The sequence below is a fragment of the Diospyros lotus genome, chromosome 2 (genome assembly GCF_014633365.1).
Source record: "Diospyros lotus cultivar Yz01 chromosome 2, ASM1463336v1, whole genome shotgun sequence".
Classification (NCBI taxonomy): Eukaryota; Viridiplantae; Streptophyta; class Magnoliopsida; order Ericales; family Ebenaceae; genus Diospyros; species Diospyros lotus.
The window spans coordinates 15739238-15756506 of NC_068339.1; the positions used below are offsets into that span (position 1 = coordinate 15739238).

At 36.0% G+C, this 17269-nt stretch overlaps 2 protein-coding genes across 7 annotated transcripts; one reads left to right on the forward strand and one right to left on the reverse strand.

Annotated features, from left to right (window-relative positions):
• On the reverse strand, positions 1-2645 carry LOC127795973 (protein CHLOROPLAST IMPORT APPARATUS 2-like). Of its 5 annotated transcripts, none has more exons than XM_052327976.1 (4): positions 2347-2645; positions 875-2256; positions 446-601; positions 1-348 (listed from the first exon to the last, which is right to left on the reverse strand). In XM_052327976.1, the coding sequence occupies exons 2-4, from the start codon at positions 1838-1840 to the stop codon at positions 250-252; spliced, it is 1221 nt and encodes a 406-aa protein (XP_052183936.1). In that variant the 5' UTR covers positions 1841-2256; positions 2347-2645; the 3' UTR covers positions 1-249. The 5 variants fall into 5 exon arrangements, with proteins under 5 accessions (XP_052183936.1, XP_052183935.1, XP_052183934.1 ...); XM_052327975.1 differs by having other exon boundaries at positions 875-1888; positions 2074-2645; XM_052327974.1 differs by having other exon boundaries at positions 875-2645.
• Positions 2646-8244: 5599 nt separating this feature from the next.
• Positions 8245-16892, forward strand: LOC127795310 (putative clathrin assembly protein At5g57200). 2 transcript variants are annotated; one of them, XM_052326912.1, is made up of 15 exons: positions 8245-8427; positions 8576-8645; positions 8954-9051; positions 9225-9363; positions 9506-9633; positions 9729-9821; positions 9988-10038; positions 10643-10708; positions 10799-10864; positions 10962-11042; positions 11130-11210; positions 15175-15363; positions 15451-15526; positions 16057-16175; positions 16307-16892. In XM_052326912.1, exons 1-15 carry the CDS (start codon positions 8338-8340, stop codon positions 16691-16693), a joined length of 1734 nt encoding a protein of 577 aa, XP_052182872.1. In that variant the 5' UTR covers positions 8245-8337; the 3' UTR covers positions 16694-16892. The 2 variants fall into 2 exon arrangements, with proteins under 2 accessions (XP_052182872.1, XP_052182873.1); XM_052326913.1 differs by having other exon boundaries at positions 15181-15363.
• Positions 16893-17269: the final 377 nt, after the last annotated feature.

Genomic DNA, 17269 nt, shown 5'->3' on the forward strand with positions numbered 1-17269 from the left:
TATCCTCCCAACACTCTAGAGACAAGAGAGTAGAATTTAATTGTTTAATCATAAGGCCGAGGAATAAAAAAAAAAGAGATTTTTTTGCTATTTTTGTATCCTCAATAATAAAATTCCTCTTCTCAACGGTATTTTTCCTCTCCAATAATGCTCCACAACATCACGAGAAAAAAAAAAAAAGAAAGAAAAAAGATTTCAAGGGCAAAAGAGTAAAATACAAAAGAAAGGGGAAAAAAAATAAAAAGGAGGCTATTGTTGTTGGGAGCATGTCTGCTTTACATGTTTAGAATTTGGACTCCTCACAAAGCGACCCTGCAACGTCACAAGCATTGGCTGATAAGGAGAAGGCTGAAAGGCTAAATAGATGTGTGTAAGTATGTATGTATGAGTGAGAAGAAGAAGAGAAGTTGAGGAGGCTAAGTGAGCGAGTGAGTGAGTGACTTACTTTCATTCTGGGGCGTCGATCAGCATTGACTTTGCGAACCTGGTACCTGATCTTCTTAGAGAAGAGACGGGTACGCCGCTTCTCCTTGTAGCGCAACACGCTCGCCTCTCTCACCCCGCCGTTGTCCGGAAACAACTCTACTTGAGCCAGCCTCGCCTGCCCAAAACCAAAACCCACGCTCACTCACTCAGTCAGTCATTCCAAAAACAAAAAACAAAAAACAAAAGAAGAGAAAAAAAATACTGCGAGGGGCCCACTAAAGAAGCAGCGAAAGCTGGGTCCTGACACGTGGGATGATAAAAATTAAAAATTCACAATTGACTTTTATAAATGCTAGATTTGGTAAATTCCAACAGGCAGGGGAGGGGGTTTAAGTTTAATTTTCCTAGTTAATTTTCATTAGATTCGCCGTGGAGTTGAGCAACGTACGTGGAGATCGTTCCCGGAAGCCGTCTCCTGGCCGGGGAACTCCTCGGAAAACGGCGACCCTCGGTCGGACCAAGCATTCACAACTTCCTCCACGTTCAGCTTCAGGAGCAACCCAGGATTCGATTTCGGAACCGAATTCTCCGGGACGGCCGGAGTGAATTCTTTTGCCGATTCCACGCTCTTGATTTCCTCAATCTTCTTCTTCTTCTTCTCAGCAGGCGGCGGCGGTTTCCTCAGCCTGGGCGAGATGTCGCCGACATTCACGGTCGAAAACCGCCACCAATCTCCGTCCTCAACCTGCCGCAATGCCCTAACGCCGTTTCTCATCCCGAACCGCCCCACTTCGAACTTCCCGGGGAATACCGACCCGTACCAATAAGTCCGCTCGTCGACTGAGTCATTGTTCACGCTCAGGTTCCCCATTATACTGTCGATACAATTGCCGCCCTCCTCCATTTCCTCATCGAGTATGGATCCTGCGTCGAAGTCGTCTTGGTAGCCATTGCACAAGCTCAGCGGGTTCACCGCCATCTGGCCGTGGCAGAATTTCTCACATGAATTGACAATTCTTGGCTCCATTGTCGAATTGGGTTTTTCTGGGATTGGATGATGGAGCAAGAAACCAGAATTCTCGAACACTCGAAATGGAAGAAGCAAGTCCGACGGCTCATCCAAGAAAGATTCGTGCGGCTTGGCGAGCTTGAAAGGCTTTGTGAGATGCTTGGCGGAGAAGAGCTTGGGGTAGGCCGTGGACAGAATTGCGGCGGCCTCATTGTAGGTCTGGTTCGGCCGTTTTCGAGGAGTCCGAGGTTTTCGCGTCGAGATTGCAAGCGGGGAGTTGCTGGACTCGGAGAGAGTCGAAGATGGAGAAGACGAATGCGAAGTTATGGTAGAAGTAGACGGAGACTTCACTATTTCAAGGTCGAATCCGTACGCACGGCCGCCTCCGCTCAAGCACGAAGACATTTGGATTCCTTAGGTAATCAGCAATCAGCTCTGATACCACTAGGTACGCTGAAAGGTTCAATCCAAGAACAGAAACTGAGAGCTTAATTCAAGACAGGGCACGAAGAAGCTCATCATAAATTCAGGCGAAATTGATAGGAAATTGGAAATTGTTACGCCCAATTCCGAGGTAGCGAATTGGTGATGAAGATTACGAGAAAAAAAAAAAACGCAGACCCAGTTCAGGATTTTACCAAAAAACAAAAAAGTGCTGGAAGCTGTTGCTGGGATTGGAGTTGAACGGGTAAAAGGTTTTGTTTCAAAAAGGAAAAATACAAAACCCTAAACCCTATAACCAACCAATACTGCTGCGGAAAGAGAGGAAAAAGGCCAGAGACTTTATTATCGGCGAACCCTTTGAAAAGCCCTGAAATAAACTACAAGAAACGGAAGGAGTTATGAGCAAAAAAAAGCCTGAAACTCAGAACCCAAAACAGAGTTGGGTAAGGGAGGAGGTACAGGCGTACATGTAATTGCAGCCTGTGATGAAGTGCGAGCAACACAGAGGAGTTAGAAAAAGACCCCCCGAAGATTAAATTCAAATGCACAGAACTCAAAATTCAGAGCCAAAATTGGAGGTTTTGCCCCAATGGGAACAAGAAGTATCTCAGCAAGAGAATTCAAGAGAGAGAGAGATAGAAGATGGGTTGGCGTAGAAATAGGAGAGAGAGAGAGCTCTTGTTGGTTGAATTAGAATGGAGATGGAGAGGGAGGGAGGAATAGGGTTTTGTTTCAACGATGGAGATGACAACAGAGGAAGCGACAATCCAAGCCTTCAGCCATTTTCATTCTTCTGCCTGCACCCTGCTGGTTGGACCACCTCTCCCTCTCACTCTGTGCTCGCTAGTTTACGGAAATGACCCTGTTCTTCCCACTAGGAAGGGATTGGGGGGGGGGGCAGATTGGTAACTTAGGGTGGGATCTAATCCTAATTGTGGGCAAGCATGGAAACCCAGATTGGATTGGCTCAAAATAGGCCAGCCATGCACCTGCAAAATTTGCATGGCCAACTCCTTATCTGATGACATGGCGAAGAGTTATTGGGTGCCCTGGATTTTTAGGGCTGACGTGGAGGGCTCTTTATTGGTTGGCGGAAAAATGTGGAGGGGGGATCTGTGTGATAAGTGCAATGATTTGAGGCTTTTTGGTGCCTTGTGGGGCTTTGTATGGCAGATAATAATCATACGTTACCTCTTTTAGTTCAATGGCTTCCGATTACACTAACCACTTTGTCTTTCCTTTTTCTTTTATTTTTTTTAATAAAAAAATGGTAAGCCTCAATTTCAACATACAGATATTTATGTATATAACATGAGCAAGTTTAATAATCTCTTTGAAGTCATCAGGTTAATAAGTTAAATAGAGTTTTGTTTACATTAAATTTCTCTTCTTGCATGATTATTAACTTATTCATTAGTAAGATAACAACGTTTGCATGATTTATGACCTAAGTTACACGAAAACGAAAACAAAAAATATTTTTGATAAGAAACAGAAACGCAAAAATGAATATATTTTTTTTAAAAAAAAAGACATAAACAGAGTCCAAAACAAGAATGAAAAATATTTCGAAAATAAGAAAATGGTATCTCTTAACTGTTTCGTGCACATAACTTATGACACGATACCCAATTGAGGGGGATAAATGTATTTTTGCCTAATTAGGGGCCAATTTCAGAAATACCCAAAAAATGTGAATACTAAATTTAATAAAAGTTTCTCCCATGTTGATTCTCTAGGACCTTCGATTCTTTTCTAGGGTTTTAATGTTCTTTTCCTGAGATATTTTCACTCAAAGTATCCCAATATTATGCACTACATTATATCTATTTCATAGTTCTATAAATATCTAACTTGATTTTTTAGATGCTCTTCTCCCCCTTTTCTCTTTTCACAAAATTAAATAGTAATACCCAATTCCATTTTAATTTACGTCTCGCTCGTAAATTTCATTCATTTTTTTTTCTTTTTTACTTAAAAGGGTTGAAGTCAGTCAGAAATTCATTATTTTTCTCCTGGAAAACATTTTTGTCAAAAAAAAAAAGAGGGATTCTGGGCATTTTAATGTCACTGATTAAAATTAAATATGTTATGATCTGTTATTTTTTTAATTTTTATATTAATCTCTGATCATATTCTGAATTTTGACAAGAGGAAATAGAAGAAAAGACAGAAAGAGATTATGAGGGTGGCAGGGCTGGGGCATCAGGTCAGTGGCAACACCTTATCTTTGAAGGATGAGTTGGGCATTTGATGGCCTTTCAACATGGATAGATCTCCCCACCATCATTTTTCAAGTTTCATCACCATCCCACTCCTCTCCCCATTTTCAATGACAATCATTTGTTTTTTTTTTTTTAAGTTAGGTTGAATCCGGTCGGGTCGAGTTAGAATCGATAAAAATTTAAATATATTTATTTGAAATTTTATTAAGTTTCGATTTAGTTTTAGTTTAAAAATAAGGTTTGAATTTTCATTCAACTTATTTATATATTTAAACAAGTTCTAAATGAGTTGCATATAAAACTTTTCATAAGTTTTAGTTATGAGGTTAATATAAATTTGGACTTAGATTTGTTTTAATATAATATATAAAATTAGTGTATCTTAGTATACGTTTAAATCTTGAATAATATAAATAATATAACAAACAAATCACTTATAAGAAACGTATATTATTTAAGCAAAATAAACTATAAATAAGTCGTAAATAAGCCTAGAAAATAGATTTATAAACAAGTTTACAGACGACTTACAAATGCATTTGTTCATGACCCCAAATAAATAAGTCCGGCGCTTCAAAATTAAAACTTAACTTGTTTACTAAATAAGTTTAAAAATCAAACTTAAACTTATTTATTTGAGCTAATAGATGATTTGTTTGGTTTCCATCAAATTTAAGTGTCCATTTAGATCTTTCATTCATGTTGAGTTAATTTTAGGGTTATGGTTATATTTTAGGATAGTGATAAGTTTGTCAAGCAAACAATGGATTAAAATGCTCTTTTGCCCACCTAACTAGTTTGATTCCCCAGCAATTATGATCCAAATTAAGAGGCTCATAATGTGTAATTCTATCATTTTTGTTAACTTATCAATACTATTTTGGGTTAATTAAACTAATTAAAAAATTATTTGTATACTGTACGTGTAAATAATTTTTTTTTAAAATAACATAATAATGATATAATAATAAAAATATAATAAATGAAATATTTCACTCATTGAACACTGTATTTATATAAATCCAAATAGAGTTGCCCTGTCGGTTAAAATAAAATATGCTAGATGACTCCAAAGGGCCAATTATGAGCCCCACATGGACCTTGGTTCAGAGGTTGACAGGCTTTTAAGAGTTCAAGCCCTTTTTGGACCCTTTTTGTTGTTTTGCTCTTGTTTTGATTTTGATGATAAAAATTAATATAATTTTAATAACAACAAATTTTATTTTAGTAATTTTTATTTAATGCACTTAAATCATTTATAAGCACCGAAACAAAATTTAATTTCATATTATGAAAATTAATTTTGTCCAATGTCAAAATATCATTAACAAAATTATTGATGACATTCGAAAAATCAAGTTTTTATGTCAAATAAATTATTTAAATTTGAATCATCAAAATTAGTTTTGAAGTACTTGAAAAATGAAGCAAAATTTTTAAACAAAGGCCAAACTATCAACCGCTCATAAGGAATGGTCGATTGCTTGAGGCTTTGCTATTGACAAATTTCCCAAAGCCTATCAACAAGTCAAATGATAGCTTTCGACCAAATGCAATCGATAGCTACTACATGAAATCAATTGACCATTTTTATCTTTGTCAATTATTTTTGCTTCTTCTATTGATTGTTTCCTTAGGGTTTGCCCTAACCGATCAATCGACCCTTAACCTTGTAGACCATTTTCGTTGCAGATGTCTTTAATAACTAGTTTTACAAATTATTTATGGCAATCAATAGTTCAAGCAACAACTATTAAATTCAAAGGGTCAATGAAGCCTATAAATACCAATCTGATGATGTATTTAATGGGTTAGAGAATTTATTACAACGTTCAAGTGTTGAAATCATTTTCAAGTGCTCAAGTGTTTTCAAATTTTTATCTCAAAAGACTTTGTTCTTCATTTGTATTATTTATTCCAAAACTTGTATTCAATTTTTGAAAGACTTTATAACTGAAAGATTCATCTCTAAAATCCTCTCTATTATAATCTCATTGTACATTGCCTAACAAAGTTCCTAGAGAGCTTACTTTGCAAAGTAATAAGTTGTAAATCCTAGACTTAGGAACTAGAAGGCCTATTTGGAATAAGTAAGAAATATCATGATTATTTTAAAATTCTTAATGAGGATTTAATATAGTGGATTAAGCTATTTAAACTGAACCACTCTAAATTACTTGTATCTCTTTTGCATTTTTTATTCATTTATTTGATCATTTTAAGTTTATAAGTCACCATTAATTTGCACTAAAATCTCATCATTTGGCAACAAATTTTTAAAATCAATCAAAATTTTAAAATACCCAATTCACCTCCCTTGAGTGTGTGGTGTCATGGCTTACACAATTCTAATACTTTTTTTTTTTTATCTCAAGATCGAACTCTTTGGGTTTGGGCCATTCTAGGATTTGTTAGCAATATTCATCAATCATCACTACTATTAATGCGAGGGATGATGTAAAATATTATTAATAATACATAGATATGTTGCTCTTAAACCATTAATGTCGATGGCCTTTTGCACTTGCAATTGGTATTTTGATGCTGTGATCACAATAGAGTGTAGTTATTAAAATTGGACTAATCTAAATAGTTGAGATATTGGTTCACTAATTCGATTGGTGGTTTAACAGTCCAAATGCCACAATATAAGTTGTATGCCTTATTGCTATGTGTTATGCAATCCAATGCAAAAGAAGATTTTAGTCCCATAAATATAATCGAGTCAAAGCCAACTATTTACTTTTAAGTTATAATACCTGGCATCTTATTGGGTTGGAAATCCATATCTTAATTTAACGTAAATTTGTCTCAAAACAATTTCCTAGTTTATGCCCACTTATAAATAATCTTAGGTTAATTTTGATATCACTTCTAATATCACAAATTCTCATCCAAAGTGTTGGTTGAAAGAGAATATTAAGTTATTAAGCAAAATGATATCCAAGACTTTTTCAATAAACTATTGATATGAGATTAAATCTAACAACCCAACTCTTAACTTTGTTCATCATTTTATAATGAAAGGTGAGTTGAAATAATTCAAAAGGGGTGAGTTAGGTTTTTGAAAACTTTAAGTTTATTTAAAAGTTTTTCGTGATCTAAGATTTAGTGTGGTTGCAAGGTAGATAAAATAATGAAATTTGAGCTAAAAACAAGTACAAGTAACGCTTAGTACTTATAAAGATTCGATTTTATATAGATGTTTTAATCATAAGGATTAGTGTCTAAGAAAAATCTCGCTTTTCTCTTATTAACCAATTGAGGAAGTCTTAATTTAAATTTAACAATTTTATAGAAGCACAAAGAGATATATAATTGACACTTTTTCGATGATAAAAACAGATGACATGTTATATGAGTCTTAAAATTGATTATTCAACAGAAGATAAAATTTGAAGAAGAATAAAACATTTGAAGTGTCCCAACAAACTTAGGTCAACTTCAACCTTAAATCAATTGAAAATAATGATTATATTAATTAGATATTATTAAAGAGATTCAATGATCAATTGAAAACTCATATGTCGATAGACCGAAGCAATCCAATAAGTTTGTAAAATTTGTTATCTCACTTGGGTCAATTGAAGTGACGTTTTGGATCAACTTAACTTGATCATAGAGGAAATTTGAATTATGTTTAACCTAGGTTGACTCAAGAGTTGCCAAACTTCCTTAGAATCACAAAATATATATATATTTATATTGAAGTTTTTATTATTATCAAAATAAATATTTATATAGATTGTAGCCTTAAGTTTTAACATATCAATTCTACTGTAAACTTTAGTACTTAACAATTTTCCATCTGGACTTGTAAAAATTATAAGTTCCTTTACTTTAAAAATGAAGAATTTAATCGTCACTATCCTACTAATTAATATGTCACCTGTTACCCAAGAATAAGAAACAAGAAATAGATCTTATTCTGTTACTTTGATGCCATGACAAGAAGAAAGACCCACAAAAGTGTGACTCTTGACTTCAATTAATATCACCATCATCGTTAGGCTGTCTAATGATTGGAGCTAACATCGGACAACTGCTAAACGGCCAAATCCCCTCAAATAATAATGATATCCCCCTTCTCTTCTCATTGCCATTTTTTTTCCTTCTTTTTACTCTTTTTGTGGAGAGACCACCGCCAGCCCCAGCCACCACCACCACCCTTTTCTTTCTCCTTTTTCTCTGTATAACCAAAGGAAGAAGAAAGTACCCATTTTCTGAGGCCAAATGGGTACCTTCACAAGCTTCAGAAAAGCCTATGGCGCCCTCAAGGACTCCACCAAGGTTGGCCTTGCCAAGGTCAATAGCGAATACAAGGTTTTCTTCCTATTTCTTTCCACACACACACAATTATATGTAAATTTTATCATTTTAATTATCATCCCTGAAAAAAAATTTCATTCTTGTGCTGATCTTGAATTGAATTCTCACAATGTTGGGTTTTTGATTTGGGATTGATCGTAAGGATTTGGACATTGCGATCGTCAAAGCCACCAACCATGTTGACATTCCTCCTAAGGAACGCCATATCAGAAGTAAGGATTTGGGTGTTCCATTTTGTTCTTAATTTTGTTTTCTTGGTTCGAGTTTGAGTACCCCAACATTCGGAACAACAAAATGGTTAAGATTGCTGATCGGTCTTTGATTTGTTCTTGTCACACAAATGTAATTGTGTTTCGATTGGGGAGTGCATTTTCCATTGGCTTTCTATCCATTTCTTCTTCTTTTTCTCCTTCTGGATTGGCAACACATTTTCTTTAATCGCAACATCTTCTTTTTCTTAGGCCGTGAGATGAATATGCAATTTTCTTCTCATATCCTTGTTGTTTTCTTCCTCTGTTAGAAATATATTCTGCCACATCGGCAGCAAGCCCACGAGCAGATGTTGCCTACTGCATTCATGCACTTTCTAGGAGGCTGGCAAAGACGCGTAGCTGGATTGTAAAGCGTTTCCCCTCATTTCCTCAATCTTCTGCATATCTGTTTGCGTATATCGGTCGTCAATTATGATTTCTTTGCCATCGTCTTAGTAGTGTGTACTGTATTTTTCAATGTAGTCAAGTTGAGGACTAGTTCTCTGGGTTATCTCCTCTTGACGTAATGATTGCTCACAGGTCGCGATAAAGACATTGATAGTTCTCCATAGGACATTGAGAGAAGGTGATCCTACCTTCAGAGAGGAACTACTGAACTACTCATGGAGAGCTCACGTTCTCCAAATTTCCAATTTCAAGGATGACTCGAGCCCTCTTGGTAAATTGTTCCTGCCAAATGCTGAATGATTAGAGTTTCTCCTTTCTTTTTAGTTTTCTGATAAAAATTTAATGGTCCACACAATACTTGAATTCTGAAGTAGAGTAATATTTCCAAGTCAGACTGACATTTGGTCATACAGCTTGGGATTGTTCTGCGTGGGTCCGAACATATGCACTCTTTCTAGAAGAAAGGCTTGAATGCTTTAGGATTCTTAAATATGACATTGAGGCAGAACGTTTGTCTAAAACCTCACCAGGAGTGAGCAAGGTGCGCACCTCTAGTATCCTTTAGGATGTTCTTTAGAATTACATGCTTCTTTTACAATTTTTAGGGTATGCTGAACTATATCATGTTTTATACAGGCACATAGTAGGACACGGCTATTGAATAGTGAAGAGCTGTTGGAGCAGCTACCTGCATTGCAGCAGCTTTTGTACCGGCTAGTAGCTTGTAAGGTAACTTTAAATATAGATTCCATGTGATTTACAGAAAAAAAAATATACATTCCATATTAAATCAGTTCCTTAGGGAGGAACTTTGTAACTTGTCTTGAAAATATGCGCTTTACTAAATTAGTTACATCTTGTCCAATAGCCTATCTAATTTACTCCCCTTTTGCAGCCGGAAGGAGCAGCTTACCATACTTTTCTTGTACAGTATGCCCTGGCTCTGGTATGCACAATATACATCAGTTTTCTTGTGGTAGAAATGGATTTGCTTAGCCTTAACTCTATAGCGGAAATTCCTCAAATTTTTTGAACCAGCATAAGAAAACATGAATCATTTTATTTACATCTACATCAAGGAAATTCAATTAGCTTCAATATTTGGATTCTAAATTTTTTTGTATCCACGGGGTCTCAATGATAGGTATGCCAGCAATGGATTTACAAAAAAATTTCTACCATATTGGCAATAGACTCATGGTAATAGAATGTGTAAGCACGTGCATTTTTCTGTAAAATATGCTTGCAAAATGGGATGGCAGATTCGTCACATTGACATCTTTTTGCATGCATATTATGCTACAATGAAATCGAAGGCTATAATTTTTGCATATTATGTATGGTGTGTGATTCATCGTTTGAAGGCAGTATGCTGACGCTTTTGATTGTCTGAAGTCTGTAACAATTTCTTTTTTGCTTATGAATACAAACCAAATTGTTTCCTGGAGTTTTGACACCATAAGAATGTATTTCACCATTTATCTGTAGAATCTCAGAAGCTTTTTAAGACAAACTGTTTTTAATTACTCTGAATATATATATAAGTGCAGGTGCTGAAAGAAAGCTTCAAAATATATTGTGCTATCAATGATGGGATCATCAATCTTGTGGATATGGTATAATAGTATTTTCAGTCTCTCTGGCTTATCTTCTCTGCATTAAATATCTTCCTCGTGACAAATTTAACTTCTTTTACCATCTTGCAGTTTTTCGATATGACTAGGCATGATGCAGTTAAAGCTCTTAATATCTATAAAAGAGCAGGCCAGCAGGTTTGCAACTATTCATTCTTTGTCAGTTAAAAATGCTGCATCCTATTATTTCATCCTATTACCTCTCTTCCCCTTTTTTGTTCTCCCCCTTCTGTAGGCTGAAAATCTTGCTGAGTTTTATGAATATTGCAAAGGTCTGGAGCTAGCTAGGAACTTTCAGTTTCCAACACTAAGACAGGTTTCCTTATCATACTTCAAACTTAAAAAGGTTTTTCTGATGCTGGTACATGGCAGTTCATAGCTAACAGTCTATTGCACTTAACAGCCACCTCCGTCATTTCTTGCAACAATGGAAGAATACATAAAAGAGGCACCTCAATTTGGTTCTGTCTCTAATAGGAGAATGGTAAGAACATAATCCACTTCATCTTCTGTTTTCTTCTCATCATTCGATGGATAAATACATGCAAAAACTTGAATGTGTATCACTTCTCAAGAAAATGATAAATGCCTGCCTATTGATGTGCATCACAATCTATCTGCATTATATATGTAAACTTATTGAAGTGTCTACTGCTCTGAGATGTTTCTTTTAAATTTTCTAAAATGGAGATTCATATGCCCTACCCATATAAAGGGACAAAGGCTTGGTATGTTGTTGGATATTTAGTTTCATAGCCGAAACCACCTAGTGGGATTTAAGGCTTGATATGTTGTTGGATATCTCGTTTCACAAAATCAAGTTTGACATTGTTCTGGAAACTTTGATTCATTTCAAGAGGACAATCGTTTGAATTTTCTATGTAGCTTTCAGTCAACATTTTGAGAATTTTATGCTTTTTTATTTCATATCTGAACTTATTTAATATAATTCTTTTCCCTATACCACATATCAATCACTATTTCAATTTGACAAATTGGTGCATTTGGTGTCACTGGAATGCAGAAGAATATAAGTAGACACTTTTAACTTTAAAATGCACGTGTTGACCATCTTTTCTCTCTAAGCTTTTCCATTATCCTGCACATGGTGGAATTTACGTGTTGACCATCTTTTCTCTCTAAGTTGTTCCATTATCCTGCACATGGTGGAATTAACTAGGTCTCCAGTCTCTAAAAATTTGTTGCTGAGGTCAGGAACATGAGAAATCCAACTTTTTGGTTTCCAAGTTCAATAACTTTCCCTGCTTTTAGTATTCTACTTGTCTCTTAGAACTTTGACACATATTTCCACCGTTGCTCCAAACTTGGCCCATGGCAACTATGAAATCTATTAGTGCACCCCCAGTGCACGAGGCTCTCTACTTTGTGAGGGTGGCAGGGTCATTTTTGTACACAATCTTACTCTTGCTTTTATGAAGAGTTGGTTTCCATAACTCGAATCCATGATATTCCAGTCACAAAATATCAACCTTCCTACCAAGGCTCACTCCTCAAACTATAGAACCTGTGTAAGGCCCAAGAGGGGGGGGGGAGCCAAGCCCATAAGGTCATATAAAAGCCCTAGGGTTCTAGCTCATTTTCCCCCTCTCTTCTTCTCATTCTGCCATCTCTCTCTCTCCCTCCCTCCCTCCTAAGAGCACCAATTTTTGCAAAATCCAGCCGTTGGATCTTGAATCCGACCACATTATCACAGTGAAATCAACCCCGATCTACAACAAGATAAGCTTTTTATTTTAATTTGCTTTTCTTTTAGCACAGATTCGTGAGAGGGGTATGTATACGCGCGTGGGTGTGTTAGCCAAAAGTTTAGCTCAGATCTAGAAAGATCTAGCCGTTAGATCTTGATGGTTTTAGGGTATGTTGGTCTATGAGGATAAGAGAGTTGAGTGGTGGTATTGGATAGTCGGAAAATGCTGGTCGGTGGCGACAAATAGTTTACTTTTCAAATATGGCTGAAAATTAAAAACTAGATCTACAGAAAGCTAGCCGTTAGATCCAGGCTCATTTTTGTATATATTGACCTCCATTGCTAGGCATTTCTAATGGTAGGTTATGATCGTCGGAATATTAGGTCAGCAGTGGTCAGAGGTGGGCATCGACAATGGCCGGCGATGGACGCCGACGCCGGCAGTAGTGTGGCTGGTTAGGCTATTTTATTTTTGGGGTTTTGGGCCGTTGTGGCAACATTTGGGTCGGTCCAAATCCTAAGAGATTTAAATTTTGTATTTATTTAATTCTTATGAAGTTTGCTAATTTTGTTATGTTATTTTGACACGCCCTAGCCGAGAGGCGTTTGAGGGAATCCCACATCTTCTATAATACTATGAGTAGGTAAATTGTATTATGGTGGTATTTGTTGCATTCATACCTTTCGTTATTCTAGTATTCTATATATACTATTCTATTCATGATTTCGTTTGTGAATTGCATATGGGAAAATTAGAATTCATATTATTTGTTTTGCACATATTGACACCTGTGATTTATTGCATTTTTGTTAATGTGGATGGTGATACCTACATGTGATATATTACATGTGGAATTGATAATACTAAATATTGATATGAAATTTAGTATTATATCACATTTAATATTATACCATATGTAATATATCACATGCAAATATCACCCACCCACAATCCACATTTACAAAAATACAATCAATCACAAGTGTCAATATGAGCAAAACAAATAATATGAATTCTAATTTTCTCGTATGCAATTCACAAACGAAATCATAAATAGTATATAGAATACTAGAATAACAAAAGATATGAATGCAACAAATACCACCATAATACGATTTACCCACTCACAGTGTTATAGAAGATGCGGGATTCCCTCAAACACCTCTCGATTGGGGCGCATCAAAATTACCTAGCAAAATTCATAAGAATTAAATAAATACAAAATTTAAATCTCCTAGAATTTAGATCGACCCAAATGTTTCCACAACGACCCAAAACCCCAAAAATAAAATAGCCTAACCAGCCACATTGCCACCGTAGTCGGCGTCCACCACCAGCCATTGCCGACGCCCACCTCTGGCCGCTACCGGCCAACCATTAGAAACGCCTAGCAATGGAGGTTAATATATACAAAAAGGAGCCAGATCTAACAGTTAGATTTTCATAGATCTGATTTTTAATTTTCAGCCATATTTGAAAAGTAAACTGTTTGTCTTCGCCGGCCAGCATTTTTTAGCGATCCGAGACCACCACTCAACTCCCTTATTCTCATAGACCAACATACCCAAAAACCATCAAGATTTAATGGCTAGATCTTTCTAGATCTGAGCTCAAATTTTCAGCTAACACACCCACACGCATATACATACACCTCTCATGAATCTGTGCTAAAAGTAAAGCTAATTAAAATAAAAAGCTTATCTTGTTGTAGATCAGGGTTGATTTCACGATGATAATGTGGTCGGATTCAAGATCCAACGGCTAAATTTTGTAAAAATTGGTGCTCTCAAGGGAGAGAGAGCGAGCATAATGAGAAGAAGAGAGGGGAAAATGAGCTGGAACCCTAGGGCTTTTATATGGCCTGCCTCTCCCCCTTTGGGCCTTCTCAATATAAGGTTGGGGCTAACAACCTGTTACTTCATGGTAAATTTGTTCAGAGATTTTGCAATCAGATCCATTTTTGTAAATAATTCTCGTACTTGTGGAGGCCTTAGTGATTGGTTACCCACTGTTCACCAAAAATTGAGATTTCCCCAACCAAGAACAGTTAAGAACCTGGTTTATTTATCATAATAAGATGCTTTTAGTAAATCTTTTTCTGTTAGATTTTTGGGGCATATGGTTGGTGCAGATAAACTACAAAGAAGCGTCCTTGTAGAGTACAATATTAGTGAGAGAGCATTTCCCTTTTTCTTTCTTCTTTAAATCTTATTTCCAAGCGGCAGAGTAATGAGTGTCCTCCGCTAAGATAAATATTAAAATTTATGGCACTATAGAATGTTATTTCTATGATTTACAACCTCTCTTCTGCAGAGAAAGTCTGCCACATCATTTATGATTTTCTAGTATTTGGTCTTTTCTTAGCCCACCGTGCACCTTTCTAAATTGTAAAACTAATGCACCTTTTTTCTTTTTCTTTTAACAATTTATTTAATAAGTTAGAAACAGACCCGATGCTTGCTTTTATTGCTTAATGAATTTCATTCAAGTATTCAAATTCTGTGTCAAAATGAAACAGAAGTTCCATACTTTGCAAATTACTACCCATTCTTCTTTTTTTTTTTTTCTGGAAATTTGTTATGTATTTTTCATCTAATATGTCCTGAAGAAAAGTCGGGTAATTTCAAATCTGAATCAAGTGGACTACTGCAGAGTTTACTGCTAAAGAAGAAAAAAGAAAGGGAAAATGTGATGCTGAAATTGTGTAGTTCTGGAATTTGTGCTGATTGTTTATATTAGCAACAGGAATATGATGAGGAAAGCTCAGAATCTGAGCAGCCTGAGGAACCTGCCTCTCAAGAAAATGAAGAACAAATAGAAGAAGTTGAAGAAAAAGAAACACCGGAGGAAACACAGGAGGAGCCTGAACCTGAGAAGGAGGAGGAAGTTCCACCACTAATATCACCTGAAGAAACTGGGGATCTGCTGGTAAGTTTGAAGTTTTCATTTAACTTCTTCTTTAAGAATGAATAAGTCGTTCAGATTTATGATCTCTACTGCACGCATGGGGTGCAGGGCTTGAATGAAATAAATCCACAGGCTGCGGAACTAGAAGAAAATAATGCAATGGCCCTAGCCATAATTCCACCTGGTAAGTTCATGAACATTTCATTATTGGGAAAAGTCATGTCTAGGTGATTCGGCTGAGTTATGAGTGGAATTCTTATACTAGGGGCCATGGTCCTCTGCTCAAAGTGTTTTTTTTAAGGGGTTGGACCAGGCACCATCTTCCATTTTGATTGAATATGGCCGTCTGGATCTTCCTTCAGACATATGGGAGACTTTTACACAGTCTTCTTATGAAACATTTCACTTCCTGCTGTCCATAAACTTATATCTTCTCATTCTCGTGCGTCATTAAATGAAATCAACTCTTTAAAGGGTAACCCGTGTTCCTTTTTCTTTTTTGGGGGGGCAAAGAGATTGTTTTTATAACTCGAATTTTTGTCCTTTTCCAGTCACAATGTTGCAACCTTACGCTACCAAGGCTCGCCCTTAAATGAAATCAACTCTTTTATGAATACAACTGCCCAAATTGCAATCTACCTTCTTACTGTCTGATTAACTTCGTCTCTTTTATGGTATAATTTGAAATGATTTGGGTAAGTACAATCTTTTCAGGTAATGATCCTCTATCAAGCAGTCATGATTTGAGTGAAATTGTAAAGACTTCAGGATGGGAGCTAGCACTGGTTACCACACCGAGCAACAATAATGCCCCTACAACAGAAAGCAAAATGGTTCGTTCTATGTGCTCCATTTATATATTACTACATGTTTATTACATTTTCTCAAACAGGGACCATAAAGATCAAGTTCGTTCTAATACCAGTGGTAATGTTGGGTTTTCTCTTCTCCCCCCTTTTTTCAGGCTGGTGGATTTGACAAGCTGTTACTCGATAGTTTGTATGAAGATGATTCTGCGAGGAAACAGCTACAGCTCCAGAATGCCGGCTACAATGCAGGCTATGGATATGAAATGACCGCACCAAATCCATTTGATCAAAGGGATCCATTTATGATGTCCAACAGTGTAGCACCCCCAGCCAACGTGCAGATGGCCGTGATGAATCAGCAGCAAATGCTGTTGCAGCAGCAACAACAGTATCCGCAAAATATGATAACAGCAGCACCTCATCAATATTTACCTCAATATCCTCAGCAGCAGCTGCCATATACAGGTTCTAATCCATTTGGAGATCCGTTTAGCTACCCACAAACTGCCACACCACCACAGGGAAACCATGCTTTACTTTAGAGTCTTTTCTTTTTCTCCTAAAGAGAGAGAGAGAGAGAGAAAAAAAAAAAAAAGTGAATTCTTTAATTCTTTCAAGTGGGGGGAATTGTCTTTCCTTGGAGTTTCGAATGCTCATTCTTTGTTCACCGAGTAAATAATCAACATATGCATTCTCTTGTACTCGAAGAATTCTGACAGTGAATGTAGACTAATGATCATGTATTATTACTGAATACTTGAAAATCTATTGATATTCATTTATTTAGTTTTCCTCTTTATTTCTTCTTTATTGAGTGGTTGAAAATTTAAATTTTGATGATTATACATGTGTTTTATAAGTTTATATAATATCGAGAGTGCTACCTCTTTTTTCGTAATTGAATATTCATATATGAATGAACAATATAAAAAAAATGATACTTATTCCAACTTTTATATGAAATTTCAAAAAAAATTAATTTATAGTGACATCTTTACAATTATTAGTCACTTGAATAGATCTTTTCTTTACAATCACACCAATTCATTTAAAAATTCTATTTGTGTAATATTATCCAAAGCTGAAAACTGAGACGCCGAAATCAAAACCAATGCTAC

Excerpts from the sequence above, each read along its gene's own strand:
- LOC127795973 (XM_052327976.1), bottom strand. The coding sequence starts at position 1,840 with ATGTCTTCGTGCTTGAGCGGAGGCGGCCGTGCGTACGGATTCGACCTT. Across the intron at positions 602-874 it reads CTTCCGGGAACGATCTCCAC|GCGAGGCTGGCTCAAGTAGA; the intron begins GTACGTTGCTCA and ends GGTTTTGGGCAG. Across the intron at positions 349-445 it reads ATCGACGCCCCAGAATGAAA|CCTTCTCCTTATCAGCCAAT; the intron begins GTAAGTCACTCA and ends TTAGCCTTTCAG.
- LOC127795310 (XM_052326912.1), top strand. The coding sequence starts at position 8,338 with ATGGGTACCTTCACAAGCTTCAGAAAAGCCTATGGCGCCCTCAAGGAC. Across the intron at positions 9,052-9,224 it reads CAAAGACGCGTAGCTGGATT|GTCGCGATAAAGACATTGAT; the intron begins GTAAAGCGTTTC and ends GATTGCTCACAG. Across the intron at positions 15,364-15,450 it reads AAGAAACTGGGGATCTGCTG|GGCTTGAATGAAATAAATCC; the intron begins GTAAGTTTGAAG and ends CATGGGGTGCAG.